The 24,682-nt window shown below is 33.8% G+C and overlaps 1 protein-coding gene across 1 annotated transcript in view; it reads left to right on the top strand.

Annotated features, from left to right (window-relative positions):
• The window catches only part of SH3YL1 (SH3 and SYLF domain containing 1), a 52,460-nt gene extending 31,114 nt beyond the window's left edge, over positions 1-21,346 (top strand). The window contains exons 5-11 of the mRNA XM_044660926.1: positions 5,117-5,229; positions 5,945-6,073; positions 9,143-9,309; positions 9,805-9,806; positions 10,083-10,161; positions 10,863-10,910; positions 21,099-21,346. Coding sequence (XP_044516861.1) covers positions 5,117-5,229; positions 5,945-6,073; positions 9,143-9,309; positions 9,805-9,806; positions 10,083-10,161; positions 10,863-10,910; positions 21,099-21,289 — 729 coding nt within the window. The 3' untranslated portion in view covers positions 21,290-21,346. The remainder of the gene's footprint in view (positions 1-5,116; positions 5,230-5,944; positions 6,074-9,142; positions 9,310-9,804; positions 9,807-10,082; positions 10,162-10,862; positions 10,911-21,098) is intronic.
• Positions 21,347-24,682: the final 3,336 nt, after the last annotated feature.

Here is a 24,682-nt window from a genome sequence, read left to right as displayed (position 1 = left end):
CTACAGTTTCTTAGAGTTGCTTTAATTTTAGTCCTACCCTAAGGTATTCCTTTTTCTGGGTCTTGTCAGTCTTTACACCCTTTGGAACATCTTAACACCTCTGTTTATCTCTGTCTTGGTAATGAGTTACCTCCATTCTAATATGCATTTTAAAATAAACTTAAAAATGCAAATAAACCTAAAATAAATACAAATATTAAGATGTTAAAAACTAGAAGAAGAAATACATAACTGGAAAGTTAAAAAATACAAAAATATAAATAAACCTAGAGCCTTTATGTGAAGCCTATATATATATATATATACATATATATATATACATGGTTAATTAAGAATAAAAAGACAAAAATCAAATACAAGGTGAAATCAAAACAAAATCAGATGAAATAAAAATAGCCATCAGAATCTACTATGTACAATAGTGCACCTGATATGTTATCAAAAATGAGAAAATGAAATAGAGCAATAGTTTTAAAAATATCAAATGTTCAAAGTAACAGAAAATCAAACAGAGATCTTATACGATCCAATCTCAGAAAAGGGGAAAAAAATATCTGAAAGGGAACTACCAAAGGAAAGGAGGGATGCTTCTGCTTCTGGTGGATATACAACTTAATTTTGTCATATTTTTAGCAAACATTATATACTAATACTACACAAATTCACAAATTAGATTCAAAATATTGAGAAGTAAATTGTCCTACCATATTTCTTTGATTGATTAATGTAATCCTGGTACCTAAAACACAGAAAATAAAACAGAGAGAACCAGAGACCACTGTCATTAATACATATTGATTGAAAAATCTCAAATATAATCTTAAAGACTACAGTAAAGAAAGTATTTATCATGCCCAAGTTGGAGGTGTACTAGAGATGTATGGGTGGTTCAACATTATGAAAATAATCAGTATAACTATTAAAAATAAAAATCTCCAGAACATGGTAATCTAATGTATGCAGAAAAATCCTTTAATGAACTACAACACTTATTTACACTAAAAGCCCCTACAAAGTATAGACATAACACAATCTTTTTTAATATTATGAAAATAATCTAAAACTAAAAGTGAACATCATATACAATGGAGAAATAATGCAATTTTTTTCTCCCAATTAATATATAGGAGTCAAGCAAAGATGTTTACCATCTTCATTATTATTTGATATATTAGCAATAGATAAAAGTAAAAAATTAAAGGCATAATTTAAATAAATAGATTAAATCATCCCCATTTGCTGATAATATGATTATGTACTTAGAATATCTTAAGGAACCAGTATATACTAATTGAAATAATAGCTTCAACAAATTGTTAGGCTACAAAATAAACCATCAAAAATTAACAGCATTTTTATATAATAACAACAAAATCCAACAGGCAGCAATGTAAAGGGCAATCCTATTCCAAATAACCATAAAATGCACACAATATCTCTGATTTATTCTGTTGAAGCAGACAAAGAACTTCTTTGATTTATTTCAAAATTCTCCTTGAAAAAATAAAGAATGTGGAGAATATTCAATATTTGTGGCTGGGTCATGCTGTTTTATTAAAAATGACAATACTACCAGTGTTTATGCTATTTCAATTAAATTATCAAAGGACTACTTTATAGCAGTGCAATAAAATTCAAATGGAAACGAGGACAACTAAACCCTACTCAAGAACCTTGCCTATATACCAACTTAGAAAACTACATATTAACAATATGTTCTATTGAATTTCTAAATATTTTGTAAAATAGTTTCCAATTACTTTTTAATATGTTTCAGCAGCACTGTTGTCAACAGCCCAAAGTATGTTTTACACTTTATGCTTTATAGAACTCAATAAAATAACAAAATTCATTTGGAAGAATAAAAAAACTAAAATATCAAGGGAAATAACAAAAGGATGTAGAAACAAAGGTTTACCATTGTTTAGTCATATTAGTCATGACCAATTCTTCATGATCCTATTTAGGGATTTCTTATTTTTTAATTTTCATTTTAAAAATATTTTCCCATGTTTACATATTTCATTTTCTTTCCCTCCCCCTCCTGGATCCAATAAGCATTTACACTGGATTATACGAATGTCATTACATATACTTGTTTCTATATTATTCATTTTTGCAATAGAGCAGTTTTTTAAAACCAAAACCCTAAATCATATATCCATATAAACAGATGATAAGTCATATGTTTTTCTTCTGTTTCTATTTCCTCAGTTTTTGTTCAATGTGGATCACATTCTTTCTCATAACTCCCTTGGATTGTCTTGTATTAGCAAAGTCCATTATATTGTATTGTTCCACAATATTTCACTTTATGTGTATAATGTTCTTTTGGTTCTGCTTATTTCACTCTGCATCAGTTCTTGGAGGTCTTTCCAGTTCACATAGAAATTCTCCAGTTCATCATTCTTTTCAGCACAATAGTGTTTCATCACCATCATATACCACAATTTGTTCATCTATTCCCCAATCAAGGGACACTCCCCTCATATCCCAATTTTTTGACACCACAAAAAAGCACAGCTATAAATATTTTTGTCTAAACATTTTTCCTTATTATCTCTTTAGGGTACAAACCTAGTAGTAGTATTGCTGGATCATAGGCTATGCATTCTTTTAAAGTCCTTTGGGCATAGTTCCAAATTGCCTTCCAGAATGGTTGGATTAATTCACAACTCCACCAGCAATGCATTAGTGTCCCAATTTTGCCACAACCCTTCCAACATTTATTATTTTCCTTTACTGTCATATGGACCAATATGCTAGGTGTGAGGTGGTACCGCAGGATTGTTTTGATTTGCATTTCTCTAATAATGAGAGATTTAGAGCACTTTTTCATGTGTTTATTGACAGTTTGGATTTCTTTATATGAAAACTATCTACTTATATCCCTTGACCATTTGTCAATTGGGGAACAGCTTGATTTTTTATAAAATTGACTTAGCTCCTTATAATTGAGAAATTTGACCTCTGTCAGCAGTTTTTGTTTGCTGTAGTCTCTTTACTAGTATTTTTATTTAAGATTTTTGCATCTATGTTCATTAAGGAGATTGATCTGTAGTTTTCTTTCTGTTTTGTTCTTCCTAGTTTGGAAATCAGTACCATATTTGTGTCATAAAATGAATTTGGTAAGATTCCTTTGCTTATTTTGTCAAAAAGTTTGTGTAATATTGGGATTAATTGTTCTTTAGATGTTTGATAGAATTCACTTGTGGATCCATCAGGTCCAGGGGATTTTTTCTTGGGGAGTTCTTTGATGGTTTGTTCAATTTCTTTCCCTGAATTGGGGTGAAGTATTCTATTTCCTCTTTTGTTAATCTAGGCAGTTTATAGGCTCTTGATAATTGTCTTAATTTCCTCTTAATTAGAGGTAAGATCACCCTTTTCGTTTTTGATACTATTAATTTGATTCTCTTCTTTCTTTTTTTTCTATTGGATTTACCAGTACTTTATCTATTTTATTTGTTTTTTCATAGAACTAACTCCTAGTCTTATTTATTAGTTCAATAGTTCTTTTACTTTAAATTTTATTAATTTCTCCTTTAGTTTTTAGGATTTCCAATTTAGTTTTTATCTGAGGATTTTTAATGTATTCTTTTTCTAATTTTTTAAGTTTATTTGGGGATTTCTTGGCAAAGCTACCATAGTGATTTGACATTTCCTTCTCCAGCTCATTTTATAGATGGGGAACCTGAAACAAAAAAACAGGATTAAGTGACTTGCCCTGGATCACTCAGCTTCTGAGTGTCTGAGGCTGGATTTGAACTCAAATCTTCCTGACTCCAGATCTGCTGTTCTATGCACTTTGTCACCTAGCTATCCTTAAAACAAAGGAGGAATGGCATTTTCCGACCTCACATTATATTACATAGCAACAGTTATCAAAACCACTTGGTACCGGTTAAAAAATAGAGATAAATCAATGATTCAGACTAGACAAGGAAGAAACAGAAATGATGAAACTCAATAACTCAGTTTTCAATAAACCAGAAAACACAAATTACTTAGGAAATCACTACTGGGAAAGTTGGAAGGTAAGCTGGAAGAAATTAGGCTTAAACTAACACCATCCACTATTTTCTAAAATATATTCCAAATGAATGCGTGACCTTAATATTAAAAATTACATTATAAAAAAGCTCAAAGTAAAGCAGATTATGTAACTGTCATAGCCATGGTTAAGCTATATATTCTTAACCAAACAAGAAATAGAGGAATTTACAACAGAAAAAGTAAATGATTTTAATTACACGAAAACTGAAAAGCTTCTGCATAAGCAAAATTAATGCACCTTGAGTAATAAGGAAAGAGGTTGAAAAGGGGGAACTTTCTTTGAAAAAGATTTGATATCCAAGATATATAAAAAGTAATTATTAAGCTAGTAAAGCTTTAAAACTTTGCTAATATTTTTGAGATACCTAATATAAAACTAAAAACCATTTCTTAATAGATAAGTGGTCAATATATAAGCAAATATTTAAATTTTTTTTTAATTTTAAGCCCTTAACTTCTGTGTATTGGCTCCTAGGTGGAAGATTGGTAAGGGTGGGCAATGGGGGTCAAGTGACTTGCCCAGGGTCACACAGCTGGGAAGTGTCTGAGGCTGGATTTGAACCTAGGACCTCCCGTCTCTAGGCCTGACTCTCAATCCACTGAGCTACCCAGCTGTCCCATAAGCAAATACTTTTGAAAAGAAGAATGCCAATTTTTGACAGTACTGTATAGTACTATACTAGACTGAACTGGACTGGACTAGACCATCCATATTGGATGATAAGAGCACTAAAGAGCTGTAAATCAAAGGGCTAGGTGAAGTACAAAGGAGGAGAATGTTGCTGATGAGGAAGGGAGAGAAAAGTAGAGAGAAGGTCCAAAGAAACATTTATGGAATTTGGTAGCATTTGATTTGATAATTCTTTTCTTACTCTCTTCCTAGAACTTTTAAATTTATTAAATATGCACTAATTCCCTTCCTTTAGCCAATAAAAAAATTCCTGATACAGTCAGTATATTATATATTAAAGAGATATAGTCCACATATTTTATGTGATAATTTTTAAAATGTCATTCTTTCATATATACTTTTTAATGAAGGTTTCAATTTTTTTATTCATAGGTGTCAGATTTAGTAATAATATTGAATTATGACAGAGCTGTAGAAGCTTTTGCAAAAGGTGGTAACCTTACACTTGGTGGGAATTTTACTGTGGCTGTTGGACCTTTGGGAAGGTGAGTACCTTTAAAACATTCTCCTATCTTGATGGTGTAAGCCTATTTAATATATTATTGTGTGCTTCAGAAAGAAAATGCATTTAAACTCAACTGTGGTTGAATTGTTTTGGTTAGAAATTTCCATGGGATTTAAAGTAAATGTTCTTTTTCTTAATTACAAGGTGTGATCTTTAGAAACTGAACTGTATAGATTGGAGTGGGGAGGAAAAGGAAGTGGTTGTATGATGTGGAGTGGATAAATTCAGTAATTTCGAAAACATCCTAAATTCATTTTGTTTGAAGAAGGTATATAGTGAAGCTACACAAAAGGCTTCAAAGTTTCAAATCCCATGAGATATAAATTAAACTGCATTTGAAATATAATTTATTGGAGAAATATTTGAAAGGGAGTTTCAAAATATAAACCTTATACACATTTTTCCTGCTACTACCTAAAATTATGTTTCAGTTGGTTTAATTTGGTTGTGTTCATATCAGTAAAACTCATTAATTCTTTTTGTCTTTAGTCCTTTTTCTTGTAAGGCTCCCAGACATATTATCCTAAAGAAATAACCTTTACATTGAATTGTCACAAAATAAGATACATAAAACAAACAAATTATCTCAGACTACAATATCAAGTTATTCTGACAAAATGTAGTGATATTCAAATTCTAATGATAATGGGTCAAAGCCATAGTCAGATCTATCCTACAAAATCTGCTTTTTTTAGGAATTTAGAAGGAAATGTTGCAATCCGAAGCTCAGCTGCTGTCTACACATATTGCAAGTCACGGGGTTTGTTTGCTGGAGTATCATTAGAAGGAAGCTGCTTGATTGAGAGGAAAGAAACAAATCGAAAGTAAGTTCAAGTCAAACTATTTTGAATTAATTTGAAAAACAAATATTGTGAAGCTGGTGAAAAGCATCCAAGAATTCTAGCAAACACAGACAATTATTTTTCAAATGTTTATTTGTAGGGTACTATTGTGGACAAAACAAAATACCTCTAATTTTTAAGGATCATAGCAATGAGTTTTGAATCAGAGGAGATGAATAAAAAATCTTGTCCTATTTACTCTGATCACAATCAGTCAATCATTTATGAAGGACCTAGTCTATCCCAGATTCTGATATGTGCTCAGGATACAAAGACAGGACCAAATATTCTCTGCCTTTCAGAAGCTTACATAGTAACTGGTAAGATTCCACATAAATATATAGGCATATACACTGGTACATGCAAAACACACATAAAATGGTTTCAGGGGAACATTGGAGGGGGAGGCACTAACAGCAAGGGAGTCCAGAAAAGGTTCTCATTTTTGTGGCAGGGCTGGAGACTAGGTAAGGTTTGGCAATGGACATTACACATCCTTTACCAAGATCCACATCAATGTGTAATATAATCCTGACGCTACCAGTCCCACCCCCAGGAGCCTAAGCCTGTAGTTCCCCTCTCCTATCACCCCCCTTCTTTGTCACTTCCAAACTTCTGAGACCAAGAGCAGATTATAAAGGACAGGCTACTCCCTCCAATGGCACAATAGTACCTGTAGTCAGATGGTTTTCTATGCCATCCCATTTAACTTCCTTCAGCAAAGGAATTTGCCCTAAGCTTTACAATTCCTAGTCTTGACTCAGACCTTCAAATTTCAGTTTCCTCATCTACAAAATGATGGGATTAGAATAGATGGTCTCTAATGCCCTTTCTATCTCTTAAATTCTATGGTCTTGTTAAAAAAAGTTCATGCTCCAAGGAATTTACAGGGAGATTTATGTAGATGAGATAGGGCCAATACATGGAATAATTAGAGCATGGTAATTTAAGAGAAGAGTTATAAAATGTTACAAAAGAAGAAGAAAAGGGGGCACCTGGATGGCTTAGTGGAATGAAAGCCAGGCCTAGAGATGGGAGGTCCTAGGTTCAAAGCTGACCTCAGACACTTCCTATCTGTGTGACCCTGGGCAAGTCACTTAATCTCTACTGCCCAGCCCTCACCACTCTTCTGTTCTAGAATCAATATTGATTCTAAGACAGAAGGTAAGGGTTTAAAAACAAAAGTAGGAAAGTTGGCTTTTAGTGGATATCTTAATAAGAGCTTCCTGTATAAGGGAAAATTCTCTTCTGCAAGTACCCTGCCTCATCACTTTAAATATATCTTTTATGTTTATATATTTTCCCTTCTCATACATATGTATACCATCATATATGTGTGTGTATCTGTTTTTCTCTGTCTCTCTCACTCTCTCTTGCTACTCTCTCTCTTACACACACACACACACACACACACACACACACAGAACAAAGATGATCACAAGCAATTTTTCTATAAATTAGAAAGGAGGAAAGAGAAATTACCAAATTTTCCCTAAAGACAAATATGATATTTTCCTCCAACTAACAAAAGATAATAAATACTAATTTGTCGTGGTGTAATAGAGAACTGTCTTCAGAATCAGAAAGATCTGGTTTCAAGCCCCACTTCTGATACCAGCTGTCCATATGACTGGGCAAATCGTTTAACCTGTGAGTGCCCTAGAGTACTCTCATATGAGTGTAAGTTACAGAGATTTTTTTGTAGAGCTTTTGTAGAATGAGTTTCCTCCTCCAGAAATTTCCCTACATCCATGAAATCAAAGACCTAGACTATACTATATTCAGCTATTTCAGTCACATCTGACTCTTCATTACCCCATTTGAGGTTTTCTTGGCAAAGATTCTGGAGTGATTTACTATTTCCTTCTCTAGCTTATTTTGTAGGTAAGGAAATTCAGGCAACCGGGGTTAAGTGATTTCCCCAGGTTCACACATGTAGTATCTGAGGTCAAATTTGAACTCAGAAAGATGAACCTTCCTGACTCCAGGCCTGTCATTCTGTCTGCAGCACCACCATCCTTAAATTAATGAATCAAAAAAGAATGTTATGTAAAATATCAGCTAATAAAATCTAGTAATATAATAAAATTTATTATCATATATTGGAACTATTTTTACTGGAAGTGTACTGTTGGTTTTGCTCTAGACAATTACTTATACTTTTTCATCATAGGTCTTCAGATTTTTAAAAAATGTTTATTTTTTAATATAAAATAAGTTATATTTACAGGAATAGGAAATGTCTTTGATAGGATACATTATATATTATGTGCTTTTAAAGCATTAAAAATAGTAATAGAAGGACCTCCTTAACATGAGCTAAAGGTCCGTGTTTTATTTCATGGAGAAATACTGGACATTCTCTGATTGAGAAAAAGGGTAAAGAAAATCTCTCTATCCTCACTATTATCTAACATAGCTCTAAAAGTATAAAAAACTATACCAATAAGGCAAGAAGTCTCTTTCTAAGAGAGACAAAGAAGAACAAAATGCCTTTACCTTAATTCAGTGGATAATCTTGAAAAATTCTGATTACTTAAAATATCATGGTCTTACATAAAAGAATTTTATTCTTCCCAATAATTTATTTTCTTTTTGTTTTGAGAAAATAAGCTTTTCTTATGCTAAACCTGTAATAGCTAAAGGAAATGTTCAACTTCTCAATTAAATCAGCAAATATTCATTGAGCACTTTCTGTCAGATATAATTGAGGGCTGTTGGAATACAGGTTTGTATGAAATAGTCCTTTAACCTCAGCTGATTTAAAATTTCTTATGCAGATAAGACATGAATAGGAAGGATGTATTTGTTTATTTTATGTATTTATTTTCATATGTTTTATTTGTTTAAAATATGTAAAAGTGGAAAATGGAAAAATATCTGATGAAATCATATTTGTTTTCTATAAATTAGTAAACTTCCAATTCAGACACTTTCCTAAGAGAAATTATGTATCCCAGTCAGAGTGGTACAAAAGAAAGATGTTTTGACCATTGCTACAATCCTAAGGGTTTCCAAGAAATTTTATATTCCCGGATCTTCTTTTGTTAGGTTTTACTGTCAGGATGTTCGTGCCAGTGACATTTTATTTGGAGACATGCCACAGCCAGCTCAAGCAGAAGATCTTTATGAAATCCTTGACTCCTTTACTGAAAAATATGAAAAAGAAGAGCAACGAATTAATGAACGAAAAACAGCAAGGGAACAGAGGAAGGCTTGTATAAAATTTGCTTTTTCCTACTGCTTTAATTCACCCTGGTTGAAAGTTTCTATTTGTTGGAGATTTTCCGTCCCTTGGCATAGGATTCTTAACAGCCAAATAAATTTCCCTTGTTTATGTCATTTATATAAATTCCTTGTAAAAATGTCATACAATCATGACATTTCCTCTGAAAAAATAAAAGATCTAAGGATAAACAGAATGTGCTTTCCTTTAACAAGGCAAAATTGGGAAACATCTCAATCTTTAAAAAATAGTATGGTATTTTGCATTATTTAAAATTTTTCATATTAAAAAATGTAAAGATCTATAAGCAGACATTAATCTATTTTGTCTGAAATTTTAGATTTCCATGGAAGAATTATACTGGGTTAAAGTTGACTTTTAGAATTAGAATTAGGAAAGCAGGGGCAGCTGGGTAGTTCAGTGGACTGAGAGTCAGGCCTAGAGATGGGAGGTCCTAGGTTCAAATCCGGTCTCTGACACTTCCCAGCTGTGTGACCCTGGGCAAGTCACTTGACCCCCATTGCCCACCATTACCACTCTTCCACCTAGGAGCCAATACACAGAAGTTAAGGGTTTAAAAAAAAAAAGAATTAGGAAAGCACAGTTTTCTCCTGCCTCTAAACCTTAGCCATTAGCTAACTAGGGACAGTGCTTAATGAATTATTTGTCATTCTTCTGGGCAGTCTGCATAATTTTAAGGAAAAGGTTTAATATGCTTACATGCCAAATTTAGATTTTATAATAGTGAACTTTTCCCCCTCTCAGCCTAAAGACTCACCTCTCAGACCATCTTCCAGGCCAAAACAACCACCTGCACCTCTCCAGTCAAACTCAGACTCAGAAGGTAAATTAGTTGTTTTCATTCAAAGATAATTTTATTAAAAAAAACTTCTAAGAAATCAAGATACTATGATTAGTTTTGAGGATTGTGCTAGAGAATTTCTGAAGAAAAAAATAAATGTATATGTATACAGACACATATTTCCATCAATAATATTTTTGAATTTTTTTACTCTTACTTATATGGTTTACTCTAATTATACACAGCTTTAGGAATATGGCATTTCTCCTTTATCTTCTTGTTAATATCCACAAAAGATGTTTGAAAATAGAAGCTATATAGGAATGTGTGTCTGCTAGTATTGTTAGAAATGAACTTCTTAAAAATTATATTTGGCTTAAAATAAAATGAACTATGTCATTGTTCAGGAATTTTTCAAGTGAAGGTCTAGATGACTGCTTTTCAGGGATGTTTTAGAGGGTATTTCTATTCAAGAATAAATTGAACTAGATAACCCTTAAGGTTCCTCTGAGCTATAAAACTGTGTTTCCTTTTCCTTTCCTTCCCCTTCTCTTCTCTTTCCTTCATCCAAACGAACTTCTGTGACTCTAAATCTCTGATTAAGGTCATCTTCCTTTGTTCTCTCAGTGCTATTTATTCCTATAGTTCAAAGTGAGCGTGTGCTTTTCCACAGTGGCCAAATGCTTTTCCTACAGTGTGAATATAGTAAACTAACCTGTTTTGTACTTCTGTTTTCTCTACAGGTAGCAGAAAGCTTTATCCCAAACTTCCCAGTTATCAGGACTCTGTTGGTAAATGAACAATTCCCCATTTAAAATGATGACAATGTAGCTATTCAAGGGGTTGGGTGGCACAGTAGATGGGGTTGGGCTTGGAGTCAAGAGTGCCAGAATTTAAATCAGGTCTCAGTCACTTACTAGTTGTGTTACCCTTGGCAAATCATTTAAGCTCTGTTTACTTCCATTTCCTCACTTGTAAAATAAGGATAATAATAGGACTGTCTTTCCAGGGTTGTTGTGAGGATTAAATTGGGTAATTATTGTAAAGCATTTAGCACAGTTTCTGGTACATGATAAGTAATATATAAATGTTAGCTAGCATTATTATTGTTACCAGTTACATATGATAAGAATGGATTCAGTGGGCTTTCTGCATATTTTCTATAGCTTGAAATATATCTTAACATGTTTTGAACAATATTTGTAAAACATAAATGCTTGTGTTATTCTGCTAACCATTTATTACTTGGGGAATTATTTGGAAAAGAGAGAGAGAGACAGAGACAGAGAGAGAATGAGCATGGGTGTATGCATGTGTATGCATACACACTATTGTACAAGCAACACCTGAGCCATAATACTAGAGAAGAGTGAGATTAAGTTTTATTTATTCCAAAGGAGCTCAGGGAATATTTATAGGATCGAAAAGTATCTCCTGAATAGTAATCTTTAAAACTTGGTTTCTAGAGATTTCCTAACCAGAAAGTGATAGGACAGATATGCTCACCAAACATTTTGATACTAAATTAAAATATGTTCTGGCAAACAGAGAATTAAATAAACTTGTTCCAGCTACATCGAGAACCATTTCATTCCTTAATCCCCTGCTCTGTTCCAGGCACTCTGTTAAGTCCTGCCCTGCACAAGGGTGGCCATTATTATCCTACTTATATTCTACACTAGTTCAAACCCAGCTTGAGTACTGTATTCAGCTGTAGGCACCATATTTTAGAAGAGACATTTGCCAGATCGAGAGTGTCAAAGATAATAACCAGGTCTGTGGAGAACCAAGAGATAATGACATATGAGAATGAGGTAAAAGAAGTGTGGAGATAGCACTTAGAGAATAGAAGATTTAGGGAATCAAATGATATTTGTTTTTAAGCATTTAAGGGGCTGTCAACATGGGAGAGGGATTATACTTGTTCTATTTGCCCCCAAAACCAGAATCGTGATCAATTGTTGAAAATGGAAAAGAGGCATATTTCAACTTGTCTTAGGAAGAAAAATTTACCAATAATTACAGATATAATATCCAGATGTAGAGAAGGTTACCTTTCATTCATTCTCTCCTGGTCAGTTTAGCAGAGCCTAAATTGACAACTTCTTAGACAGTTTGTAGTGGAAGTTCTTTTTACAGGTATGGGCTGATCTAGATCAGATGTGTCCAACACTATGTGACCCACAATGCAACACTACCCAATGTGTTCTGAAATAGTTTAAAATATTATTATGAAATATTTAACAAAATAAATAAAAATGCAATAAAACATGTGTAATGTTAATAGTTTTCTAAGTCAATTTTGGCCCATAGTAGCCCCCATTTCTATTTGAGTTTGAAAGCACTGCTCTAGATGGCTACCGAACTCTTGTAACTCTGAAGTTCTGTGATTCTGTGAAATATTTGCTATAAATTATTTGGTATTTTAATTTTTTTAAAAGCACCATTGATATTTATTCCATTATGGAAGTATACACACACACACACACATACACACACACACACACACACACACAAACACACAAACACACAAACACACAAATACTACTTTGTATCTTTTATATACAGAAACAAAGTCCACATTGGGTCTTATTACATAAAGTCTTGTTTTGTTATGATTCCTCCATAGCAAATCAATTCATTCAACCCATCCTACCTTTAGGAATTTTGCTGAAAAAATAATACATTTTGTTTTGTATTCAGTAAAATTATAGATGTAAATTTATTTTCTTTCTCTTATCTACTTCTGGTGGATTTATTGCTTCTTTTTTCTGTGGTCTAAGAAGTTGGATATTGAAAGCAATTCGAATTATATTAAATTCTGAATAATAAACTGAGTAATTGTTAAAGAGTAATGTTTAGTATTCAATCAACCAGGACTGCCTATTTCAAAGATTTTTTTTTGCTTGCTTCATATTTCATATTAATGACCTCTAGGTAGCTCTAGATGATGAGTTTTTAACCTCTTTTATATCATGAACTCATTTGGCAGTCTGGTGAGGCCTATGTACTTTTCAGAATAATATGTCTAAGTACATAAAATATATAGGATTCAAATCTTGGCCCTGACACAGTACTTATGTGATCTTAGGCAAGTCTCCAGGTAGGTCTTAGTTTGCTTATTTGTACAATGAGAAAGTTGAACTAGATTGCCTTACATGGGTATCATACTGTATGTTTATTATTATTGTTATTTTTAATGAGTCTCTTTTCTAAGTGTTGTGGCAATTTTGATTTCAATTAGCATATTTGTATAGGAAAGGTTTCTGCCTAGGGGCTTATTTCCTGGGAAACTTTTTAATAGTTTAAAGCACAGTGAATCAGAATATTAAGCTAGGCTAGAAATACTCCACCGTTCTCACAATATTGATTGGTGAAGTTATTTAATATTTTATCTTATATATGACTCCATTGACAAGATATGTGCAAGTTTACACATGGGCTAAATTAAACAGAATCAATCAAGAAAGAAAATTCCCTTCTAAGAATCAATAAAAGTGAAACATACCTTGGGACCCAGGCGCACTAATCTACACTGCTCAGCAGCCTTGCCAATCAGAATATACTGATTAGAATCTGATTCTGTGTCTCATTAAGGCTAGCCCTAACTTAGGCAAAGAAAAATAAGCTGTATTTTAATTAACCTTCGATATAATGGTAAGATTGGCAAATTGTCCAAAAGATCATTCAAATCTATTATAAGCAAAGAAGGAGTAAATGAAATGGGACATATTACTCAGGAGATAGCTAGATTAGGAAACCAGTGGCATCCTCAGAACTTTATCTTCTTATATATTCAGTCTGATATTTTAGTAACTTAATGAAACATTAAAAGTAGTAGTTAGGGGGACAGCTGGGTAGCTCAGTGGATTGAGAGCCAGGCCTAGAGATGGGAGGTCCTAGGTTCAAATCTGGCCTCAGACACTTCCCAGCTGTGTGACCCTGGGCAAGTCACTTGACCCCCATTGCCTACCCTTACCACTCTTCTGCCTTGGAGACAATACACAGTATTGACTCCAAGATGGAAGGTAAGGATTTAAAAAAAAAAAGTAGTAGTTAGTTGGCTACCACATACTAGACATTGTTCCTGGGCTAATAATATATCTTAATAAGAGAATGGATTTCCTCAGGGATAGCGATATATGTTTTTTGCTTATTTTTTTAAAATTTTTTTTTAAACCCTTGTACTTCGGTGTATTGTCTCATAGGTGGAAGATTGGTAAGGGTGGGCAATGGGGGTCAAGTGACTTGCCTAGGGTCACACAGCTGGGAAGTGGCTGAGGCCGGGTTTGAACCTAGGACCTCCCGTCTCTAGGCCTGACTCTCACTCCACTGAGCTACCCAGCTGCCTCCTTTTTTGTTTATTTTTAATGGATTCTTCTTTGAATGATACATTTTTCTTTGGAAAATATAACTACCTTTGACAATCGAACCTAATTGCAAGTGTTTCTAAATGAAATATAGTCAAAAAGACAAATACTGTTTGCAGGAAATTGATAGCTGTTGAGCGTAGAATTTTTTGAGGCATAGGGAAATTTTGAGAAATATTGATATATAATAATTGATATAATGATTGATATTCTGAATGTACAATATCTCTGTTAATGCCAGATAACAATGTAATCTTTTGACACTTGGAAGATGGCTACTATAACTTAAGATCATTTATCTTGTCTAGTTGCTTCCTATCACTCATATAATTTTTTTTTTAAATGTCAAGACTGCACTTAAATGAACAGGCAACTATCTATTTGAATATTAGTCTCATCAGAAAGCAGGGCACTAAAGAAAGGGATTTATCAAGTTCTCATCCAGCTTTCTTTTGTGATTCCCATCATCCTTCCTTTCTCCAAGTTAATGTAGACTCCATTCCTTGAGTCATTCCTCAAAGGGCATACTTCTTACATTTTCCATCACCCTTTCCAAATATTCAAAATAGTGCTTCACATTCCTTTGAAAATATAATACCTGCTGTAACTATAGATAAGGGAAGAATTTATGACCAAACATTAAATGGAATACATCACAAGATGTGAAACAGATAATTTTATACTAAATTAATTTTTTTGCACAAAAAAAACCAATGCAACCAAAATTAGAAGGTAAATTGCAAACTGGGAAAAAACATTTTATGGCAAATATCTCTGACAAAAGCCTCATATAGAAAACTGAGTCAAATTTATAAGAATACAAGTCAATACAAACAGTACAAATCCTCAAATAATAAAAGGTCAAAGGATATGAACAGTCAGTTTTTAGATGAAGAAAGTAAAACTATCTTTAGTCATATGGGAAAAAATGCTCCAAAACACTTATCAATTAGAGAAATGAAAATTAAAACAACTTGAGGTACCACCTCACACCTATTAAACTAGCTAGTATGGCAAAAAAATGAAAATAATAAATGTTAGAGGGGATATGGAAAATTGGGCCTCTAATACACTGTTGGTGGAAATGTGAACTGATAAAATCATTCTGGAGAGCCATTTGGAACCACACCTGAAGGGCCGAAAACTGTATGTTCTTTGACCCAGCTCTACCACTACTAGTTCTATATCCCAAAGAGATGAAAGATAGGAGAAAAAGATCAATTTGTAATATATATATATATATATATGAGAGAGAGAGACAGAGAGAGAGAGAGAGAGAGAGAGAGAGAGAGAGAGAGAGAGCAGTTCTTTTGGAGGTGGCAAAGAGTTGGAAATTGAAGGGATGTCCATCCATCAGTTGGGGAGTGCCTGAGCAAGTTGTGGTATATATAATCCTAATGGAATTCTATTTTTCCATAAAAATGACTGTAATATGATAAAAAAAATCCTGTAAAGACCTGTATGAAGTGATGCAGTGACATGAGCAGAACCAGGAAGACACTATACATAGTAACAGCAATAATGTTAACTATTAGCTATGAAAGGATCTTAGACAACTTCAAGGGACTCATGATGAAAAAGGCTATCAATCACCATGTAAGGAACTGATGGAGTCAATGCAGATTGAAGTTTACCATTTTTTCACTTCCTTTCCTTCATGAACTTTTTTCTAATATACGTTGTATGTTTTTTGAACATGGCAATGCATATTGCATGATAATATATGTATAACCTATATCATTTTATCTGCTGTCTCTGAAAAAGGGGAAGGGTATGGAAGAAGGGAGAAAGAGAACATGGATTGCAAAATGTCATAAAATATTATTAAAAATTGTATCTACGGGCAGCTGGGTAGCTCAGTGGAGTGAGAGTCAGGCCTAGAAACAGGAGGTCCTAGGTTCAAACCCGGCCTCAGCCACTTCCCAGCTGTGTGACCCTGGGCAAGTCACTTGACCCCCATTGCCCACCCTTACCAATCTTCCACCTATGAGATAATACACCGAGGTACAAGGGTTTAAAAAAAAATTGTATCTACATGTTAAAAAAGAAAGAAAATGAACACAGAATGGTTACAAAGTTTGCACCAATATTGAATAAAGGGAAGGGGTTAGGAAGAGGACTGACCACAAACAGTTTATGTAATTTATGTAATAACTCTTGAAATAAAAACTAACAGGTCACAGTTTATAGAATCATAAGATTAAGACCCGGAATGAACATGAGAGAAAATCTAATCTAATCTAGTCCTTTCACAGATGAGGAAGCTGAGGTCCCAAAAGATTAAATAATATACCCAAAGGGTTACAGAAGCAGGATTTGAGTCCAAGTCTGCTGAATCCAAAACATTCTAACATACTACTCTCTGATCTCTAAATTTACTATGATGCTCACCAAGAAAGTGGCGAGGAGAAGGGAAACTATCCCAAGCATAGGAGATAGCCAGAGAAAAGGGATTGAATTATGAAATAAAATGCCATGTTCAAAGAACAGGGGGGAAAGTCTGAGTTATTAGATTATAGAATAGATAGAAGTGAGTAAATTATATAAAAAGAATGGAAAGGTAGGAAGAGTCTAGGATGTAAGGGGCTTTAAATGCCAAATAGTACTTAATATTTGATCCTGGACATAATAAAGAGGTACTAAAGTTTCAATAAAATTTTGACCACTGGATGACAGATGGAGAAGAGGAGGGAGAAAATTGAAATGGGAAAACCAACCTGAAAGGTATTGTAATAGTCCAGGAGAATAGTGATAAGCATTTGTATGAGCATGGCAGCTAGCTATGTGAGTATAGTAAAAAGGATACATATAAAACATTGTATAAGTAGAAATAAGACTTGGCCACAGGTTAAATACATAGAGTGAGTTGGGTGAGGATTTAGGATGACACAGGTCTTTAACACCACAAAGCCAGTAATCTATCCACTACTTTTTTTCTTGATCACTGCTAGGGCTCAAAATATCTTATGAAGATAGTTTTTGGAATTTTCAATATACACAAACAAATTAATTGTTTTAAGCCCACTGGGATAATTTTAGGGGTTGGTTTACATTCCCTTGACATTCACTAGCTAACCAGTTTTTATAATATATGCGAGACACTTTTTCATTCTCCCAGACTATACGTGTCTCTACTCATGGGTTTGGATTTGACTGGATCCTTTTCTCTAACCACAGCCTTCTACTCTCTGGAGACTAGCCTCAAGAAGCCACATTCAAATGATCTGCTAGATCTCTGAACAATGATATACTTAAGTGTATCAAAAAGAAATGGAACAAATATATAGATGTTCTTTGATAATCTGGAGAAATTAAGAAAATGCAATATTCTTTTTTTTTAATGCTCATGTAAAATCCTTTACTGGGGGCAGCTGGGTAGCTCAGTGGATTGAGAACTAGGCCTAGAAATGGGAGGTCCTAGGTTCAAATCTTACCTCAGACACTTCCCAGCTGTGTGACCCTGGGCAAGTCACTTGACCCCCATTGCCTACCCTTACCACTCTTCTGCCTTGGAGCCAATATTTCCATATTATTCATCTTTGCAATAGAGTGATCTTTTAAAGCCAAAACCTCAATCATTCCCAGCAAACCACATGGTCAATCATGTTTTTCTTCTGCATTTCTACTCCCACAGTTCTTTCTCTGGATGTGGATAATAACATTCTTTCTCATAAGTCCCTCAGAATTGTCTGTGTTCATTGCATTGCTTCTAATAGAAAAGTCTATTAGATTTGATTGTGCCATAATGTATCAGTTTCCATGTACAATGTTCTTCTGGTTCTGCTCATTTCACTTTGCATCATTTCCTGGAAGTCTTTCCAGTTCATATAGAAATACTCCAGTTCATTATTCCTTTCAGCACAATAGTATTCCATCACCATCAGATGCCACAATTTGTTCAGCTATTCTCCAATCAATGGACACCCCCTCATTTTCTACTTTTTTGCTACCACAAAGAATATGGCTATAAATATATTTGTACAAATATTTTTCCTTACCTCTTTGGGGTACAAACCCAGTAGTGGAATGGCTGGATCAAAGGGCAGGCATTATTTAAAGGACATAATTCCAAATTGCTTTTCAGAATTGTTGGATCAATTCACAATTCCACTAGCAATGCATTAGTGTCCCGATTTTGCCACATTCTCTCCAACATTTATCATTTTCCTTTGGTGCTATATTAGCCAATCTGCTTTGTGTGAGATGGTACCTCAGAGTTATTGTGATTTGCATTTCTCTGATGAAGAGGGATTTTTAAAACTGTAGTATTCTTAGTAATTTACTAACAAATTACACTTCATAAAGTTCCTAAATGCTATCTGTGTCTACTTTGGACAGTCCCCAACCAATTAATTTGTGTCTAGTTTAATAGCCAAAGATTTTATCGTTTGCATTCTCTGAATGTAACTAAAGTCATACCCACACCCACACAAAAATGAAGATTGATTTCATCTCTTACCTTGAAAAAATAATTAGATTGTTGTGCTATTGGGAAAAATAAAAAACATATTAGGAGAAAAGAAACTTTGAATTTAAACTTCAATCCTTTCCCATGGAAAGGGAGAAAAAGAAGAAAAAAAAAAGGAGATATTTTGCTAGCTACCTGGATTCTTAGCCAGAAAAATGTTTGCAAATTAATGACCTTATTTACTTCCACTGTCTTGTCTTCCTCTACTGAAGGAGAAACCTGGCCCATTTTGAGGCCTGAATGCACTCAACACCATTCTTCTCAGCCTCTGGCATTTAGCCATTCATCTACCCATCCATCTACCCATGTCTCCCTAAACTCCCAAGGTAAATCTATTCAAAGGTCCCTTGTACCTGCCACCTCCTGCTCTCTCATCTTGTTTTATCATTCCCTGAGCTTAACAGAGGGGATAAACTTCAAACTCCAAGATATGCAGTAAGGAGATAAACCACTTCATCTTGTCCCATCTAAAAATTACAACAAGCAACAGAATAATGTGTGATAAGTTTGGAAGAATAAGTTTGAGACAGATTTTGAAGGGCTTAGTTAGGGGACAGCCATTGGAGATTGTTGGAATGGAATTTTCAATTACAACAGTTTTCAAAGACAATCTTCAAAGTTATGTGAAAATCATGATTGGGGTTCATGGAGTGAGTAGGTAACCAGAGCACAATAACAAGTGCTTTTAGTATTAGAGCCTTATTGTCTTTGTATGGTAAAGGATAGTTGTATTTGAGATATAAAATTAGAAATATCTTTGTGATCTATATCCTTTAATTACTTTAGTCCATATTTTTATTTTCCAAAAAAATGCCATATAAAAATATTCTTACGGTAGGTCCATTATAATTTTTTTTCTTCTCTGGCTTATAAAGGAACATATTCTAAGTATCTCTTTTAACTCATGGTCCCTATCTCAAGATGTGTTCATGTGATGTGGAATTGGAAATATAATTTTGTGCTTGTGATATTTGTGAACATTGTTAACTAATACAAAGATCAATAAGAAATTAGACATAATAGCTGGATTGAGATTTAGTTTGAAAAGGAAAAAAAGAGGAGATTAACATATAAGAAGAGATAAGAATTGGCATATTTGAAAATAATGTAATATTATATAAGATTTTGAAATTGTACCTTTTATAATAAAATAATGAGCATGATTAAAAAATAAAAGCAATAGCAAACCAGCTTCACCTATTAAAAATATGTAGATAGGAACTATAGCAACTGTTATTTTTAAAAATGATGAAGACTGAGATTATGAGGGAAAATAATAATTTAATTAAAGCCATGATGGTAAAATAAATTAGATCATACACCTGTAAAAATTCAAATTGCCACCAGTCCCCATCTTGTCTACATAGCCCAAAGAGCTCGTCTCAAGCCCGATCTCCGAATTTAAGCTGCGCAATACATTGGTTCCCGTTGTCTGACATTATCATGTCAGAAACCGGAAACCCATTGGATCACGGAAAATGTAGTTTCAAAGTCCCCCATATGTCCACAGGAAGTTAAAATACTTTTAAATGGGACCTCCCTGAATTCCAAGCAAAACGCAACTGATAACATTGAAATCAATAAAATGTACATATGATTTTTTTGAACAAAATTCCAGAACTAAACACATGCAGTTGAATCGAAAAAGCATTTATTAAATAACTACTACAAACTAAGTACTATTGGGGGAAATTGAGGATACAAAGATAAAACAAGGTAGTCTCAGTCTGTGACTGAATGGAAGTCATATATGTCAGATAAATACTTACAAAGTAAATATCAGGTGAGGTTGAACACTAACAAAGTCTCCTATAAGAGGTTCATTATGTTATATAGATATACTTTTGGTAAATTCAGGGACTCTAAAAGAGTAAAGTCTTCAACAGAACTGTGATTTTTTTTTCTTCCCTGGTGAAAATATTGTCTTTGTGACATCAGAGAAGTATAAGTGTGGCCATACTTAGGAAGAATGATTCTGAAAGCAGAGTTCTTTGAAAGGAAAACGCTTCAAATGCAGATAATTCATAAATCCAAAGCAGAAGATCCTAAATTGTAATTACAAAATGGTTATTTTATCTATTCCAGCCTTTTCCTCCCTTCACAAAAAACAGATATCAACTATTTTTTTCTCCTCATTTTAGGCAGTTCCAGTCGTCCAGTAGAAGTGACAGCACTGTATTCTTTTGAAGGGCAGCAACCAGGGGATTTGAAATTCCAAGCTGGAGACCGGATCACAGTTATTTCCAAAACAAATTCACATTTTGATTGGTGGGAGGGAAGACTTCGTGGTCAAACTGGCATTTTTCCAGCCAATTATGTTTCAGTGGATTAAGTATCATTCATGTCTCTTTTCTTTAGTAAAATAAATAAAAACCAGTCACTATCCTCATAGGAAGGCTAATCATCTATGAATTTTTTTAAATTGGGAAAACTGTAAATATGGGCTTTTGAATTTTAAGTCAAATATGTGAAATGATACATATTTCTATGGAAACATTAACATTAAAGATTTATCTTCCCAAATATTTATACTGATATTTAAAAAAACTTTTTATTGATATCTTCTCTTTCTTATAATGCTATAGTTATTGCAAGTATCCCTCCCCTTCCGAGGGAGCCATCTCATATAACAAAAAGTATTTTTTAGAAAGGAAGAAAAAAAATCAACACAACTGATTATTTTAATACAATAAAACATTCTGAAAATATGTGTAATACCTGTGGGCCTTCCACCTCCAAACAATATGGCTTTGGGGTGTCCACTTTTATTTCTTCAATCTAGTCCTGCTTGATCTTTTAAATTTTTATACATTTACATTTGATATTTTGGTGTATAGTTGTTCTTTTCATTTATATTATAGTACCTGTGTATATTATTTTCTTGGCTCTGCTTACTTAAATTGCACCAGTTCATATAGATCTTTCCATGCTTTTCTGTAGTCAGTAGTACATCATTTCTTAGAGCACAATAATATTTCATCATAATTATATAGCACATTACGATTAGTTATTCCTCAACTGATGGACATCTATTTTGTTTCTAATTCTTCTCTATCACAAACAGCAAGGCTGTAAATATTTGGGTGTATATGGAGACTTTTTCTTATTAATGACTTCCTACATTCCTGATGTAAATCTCACCTGCTCCTTTTGAGTGATCTTTGGGATATATTGCTGTTAGTCTCCTTGATTTAAAATGTTTACATCTATATTCATTAATGAAATTGGTCTATATATTTCTTTCTCTGTTTTTGCCTTTTCTGGTTTAGGTATCAACACCATATTTGTGACATAAAAAGAAATGGTAGGATTTCTTCTATACTTCCTAATGATTCCTTTAATTTCTTCTTAATTGATGGTGAATTCAATCTTTTCATTTTTGAACCTGGTTATTTGATTTTCTTCTTTCCTTTTTTAAAAACAAATTAACCAGTGCTCTATCAATTTTATTTATTTATTCATAAAACCAACTCCTAGTTTTATTTATTAGTAGAATGGTTCTTTTAATTTTAATTTTATTAATTTCTCCTTTGATTTTTAGGATTTTTTATTTAGTTTTTAATTAATGGATTTTTAATCTGTTCTTTTTCTAGTTTTTTTAGTTGCATGCCCAGTTCATTGATGTGCTTTTTTCTCTTTTTTATTGATGTAAGCATTTAGAGATATAAATTGTCCACTAAGTACTGCTTTGCTCTATCTAGAAATTTTGGTGTTATCTCCTCATTGTCAGTTTCATTGATGACATTATTGTTTTTACAATTTGTTCTTTGACCTAACCCTTTTTAAGAATTAGATTGCTTAGTTTCCAACTAATTTTTTTTAAACCCTTAACTTCTCTTTATTGGCTCATAGGTGGAAGAGTGGTAAGGGTGGGCAATGGGGGTCAAATGACTTGCCCAGGGTCACACAGCTGAGAAGTGTCTGAGGCTGGATTTGAACCTAGGACTTCCTGTCTCTAGGCCTGGCTCTCAATCCACTGAGCTAGCCAGCTGCCCCCTCCAATTATTTTTGTTTTGTTTTGTTTTGTTTTAAATTTTAAACCCTTAACTTCTGTGTATTGACTTATAGGTGGAAGATTGGTAAGGGTAGGCAATGGGGGTCAAGTGACTTGCCCAGGGTCACACAGCTGGGAAGTGTCTGAGGCCGGATTTGAACCTAGGACCTCCCGTCTCTAGGCCTGGCTCTCAATCCACTGAGCTACCCAGCTGCCCCCCTCCAATTAATTTTTGATTTGTCTTTCCATGGACCCTTTTTAATTATAATTTTTATTGTGTTCAGATTTGAAAGACATTCATTGAATATTTCTACCTTTTTGCATATGGTTATGAAGTTTTTATAACCTAATACATGGTCAGTTTTTGTGTAGGAGTCATGTACTGCTAAAAAGAAGGTGTATTCCTTTCTATTCCCATTCAGTTTTCTCCAGAGATCCATTAGTCTTAACTCTTCTAAAATTTCACTCACTTTCTTCACTTCCTTCTTATTTTTTTGGTTCAGTTTATCTAGATCTGAGAGTGGGAAGTTGAGATCCTCCACTAGAATAATTTTACTGCCTATTTCCTCTTGAAGCTCATTTAATTTCTCCTTTAAAAAATTGGAGGCTGTGCCATTTGACGCATATACGTTTGTAATTGCTATTACTTCATTGTCTATGACATCTTTTATTGCAATGTAATTTCTCTCCTTATGACCTTTTATTAGATCTATTTTTTGCTTTAGCTTTGTCTGAGATCATGCTTGCTACTCTTGCTTTTTTTACTTCAGAAAATGCACAATAAATTCTACTCCAACCCCTTACCTTTTCTCTGTATGTGTTTTCCTGCCTCAAATGTGTTTTTTTGTAACCAACATATTGTAGGATTCTGGCTTTTAATCCACTCTGCTATCCACTTCCATTTTATGAGTGAGTTTATCCTATTCGTATTCATAGTTGTGATTACCAACTATGTATTCCTCTCCTATCTTTTTTCCACTTTTGGTCCACTCCTCTCTCTTTTCATTCTGTCCCTCCTCACAAGTGTTTTACTTTTAATAAACACCCTGTATTTTCCCCCTTTCTTCTCTTCCCCCTCCCTTTTTTTAATTTCCCTCCTACTTCTCTATAGGATAAAGTAAAATTCTATATCCAAATTCGTATGGTTTTTATTCCCTCTCTCAGTCAATTATGATGAGAGTAAGATTCAAGCATTTCCTGTCACCACCCTCCTTTGCTCCACTATTGTAATAGTTTTTCTCCATTTCTTTAGATTAGATAATTTACCCCATTCCAATTCAGCCTTCCTTTTTCTCTCAGTGCAATCCTCTTTTTCACCCCTTGATTTTTTTTTTGTATCATGTTGTCCTAATTAGCTTATCCCCATACCCTCTGTACATGTATACTTCTAACTGCTCTAACACTGATAACAATTTTTTTTTACCCATTGTACTTCGGTGTATTGTTTCATAGGTGGAAGAGTGGTAAGGGTGGGCAATGGGGGTCAAGTGACTTGCCCAGGGTCACACAGCTGGGAAGTGGCTGAGGCCGGGTTTGAACCTAAGACCTCCTGTCTCTAGGCCTGACTCTCACTCCACTGAGCTACCCAGCTGCTCCCTACTGATAACAATTTTTTTTAACATTTATTAATATTCATTTTTAACATGGTTACATGATTCATGCTCCACCTTTCCCCTTCACCGCCCCCCCCCGCATCCCCCCAGCCATGGCCGATGCGCATTTCCACTAGTT

This window comes from Gracilinanus agilis, chromosome 2 (assembly GCF_016433145.1).
Source record: "Gracilinanus agilis isolate LMUSP501 chromosome 2, AgileGrace, whole genome shotgun sequence".
NCBI classification, from domain to species: Eukaryota; Metazoa; Chordata; class Mammalia; order Didelphimorphia; family Didelphidae; genus Gracilinanus; species Gracilinanus agilis.
Note: the sequence above shows the minus strand (reverse complement) of the source record. Positions and strands in the feature narration are given on the sequence as shown.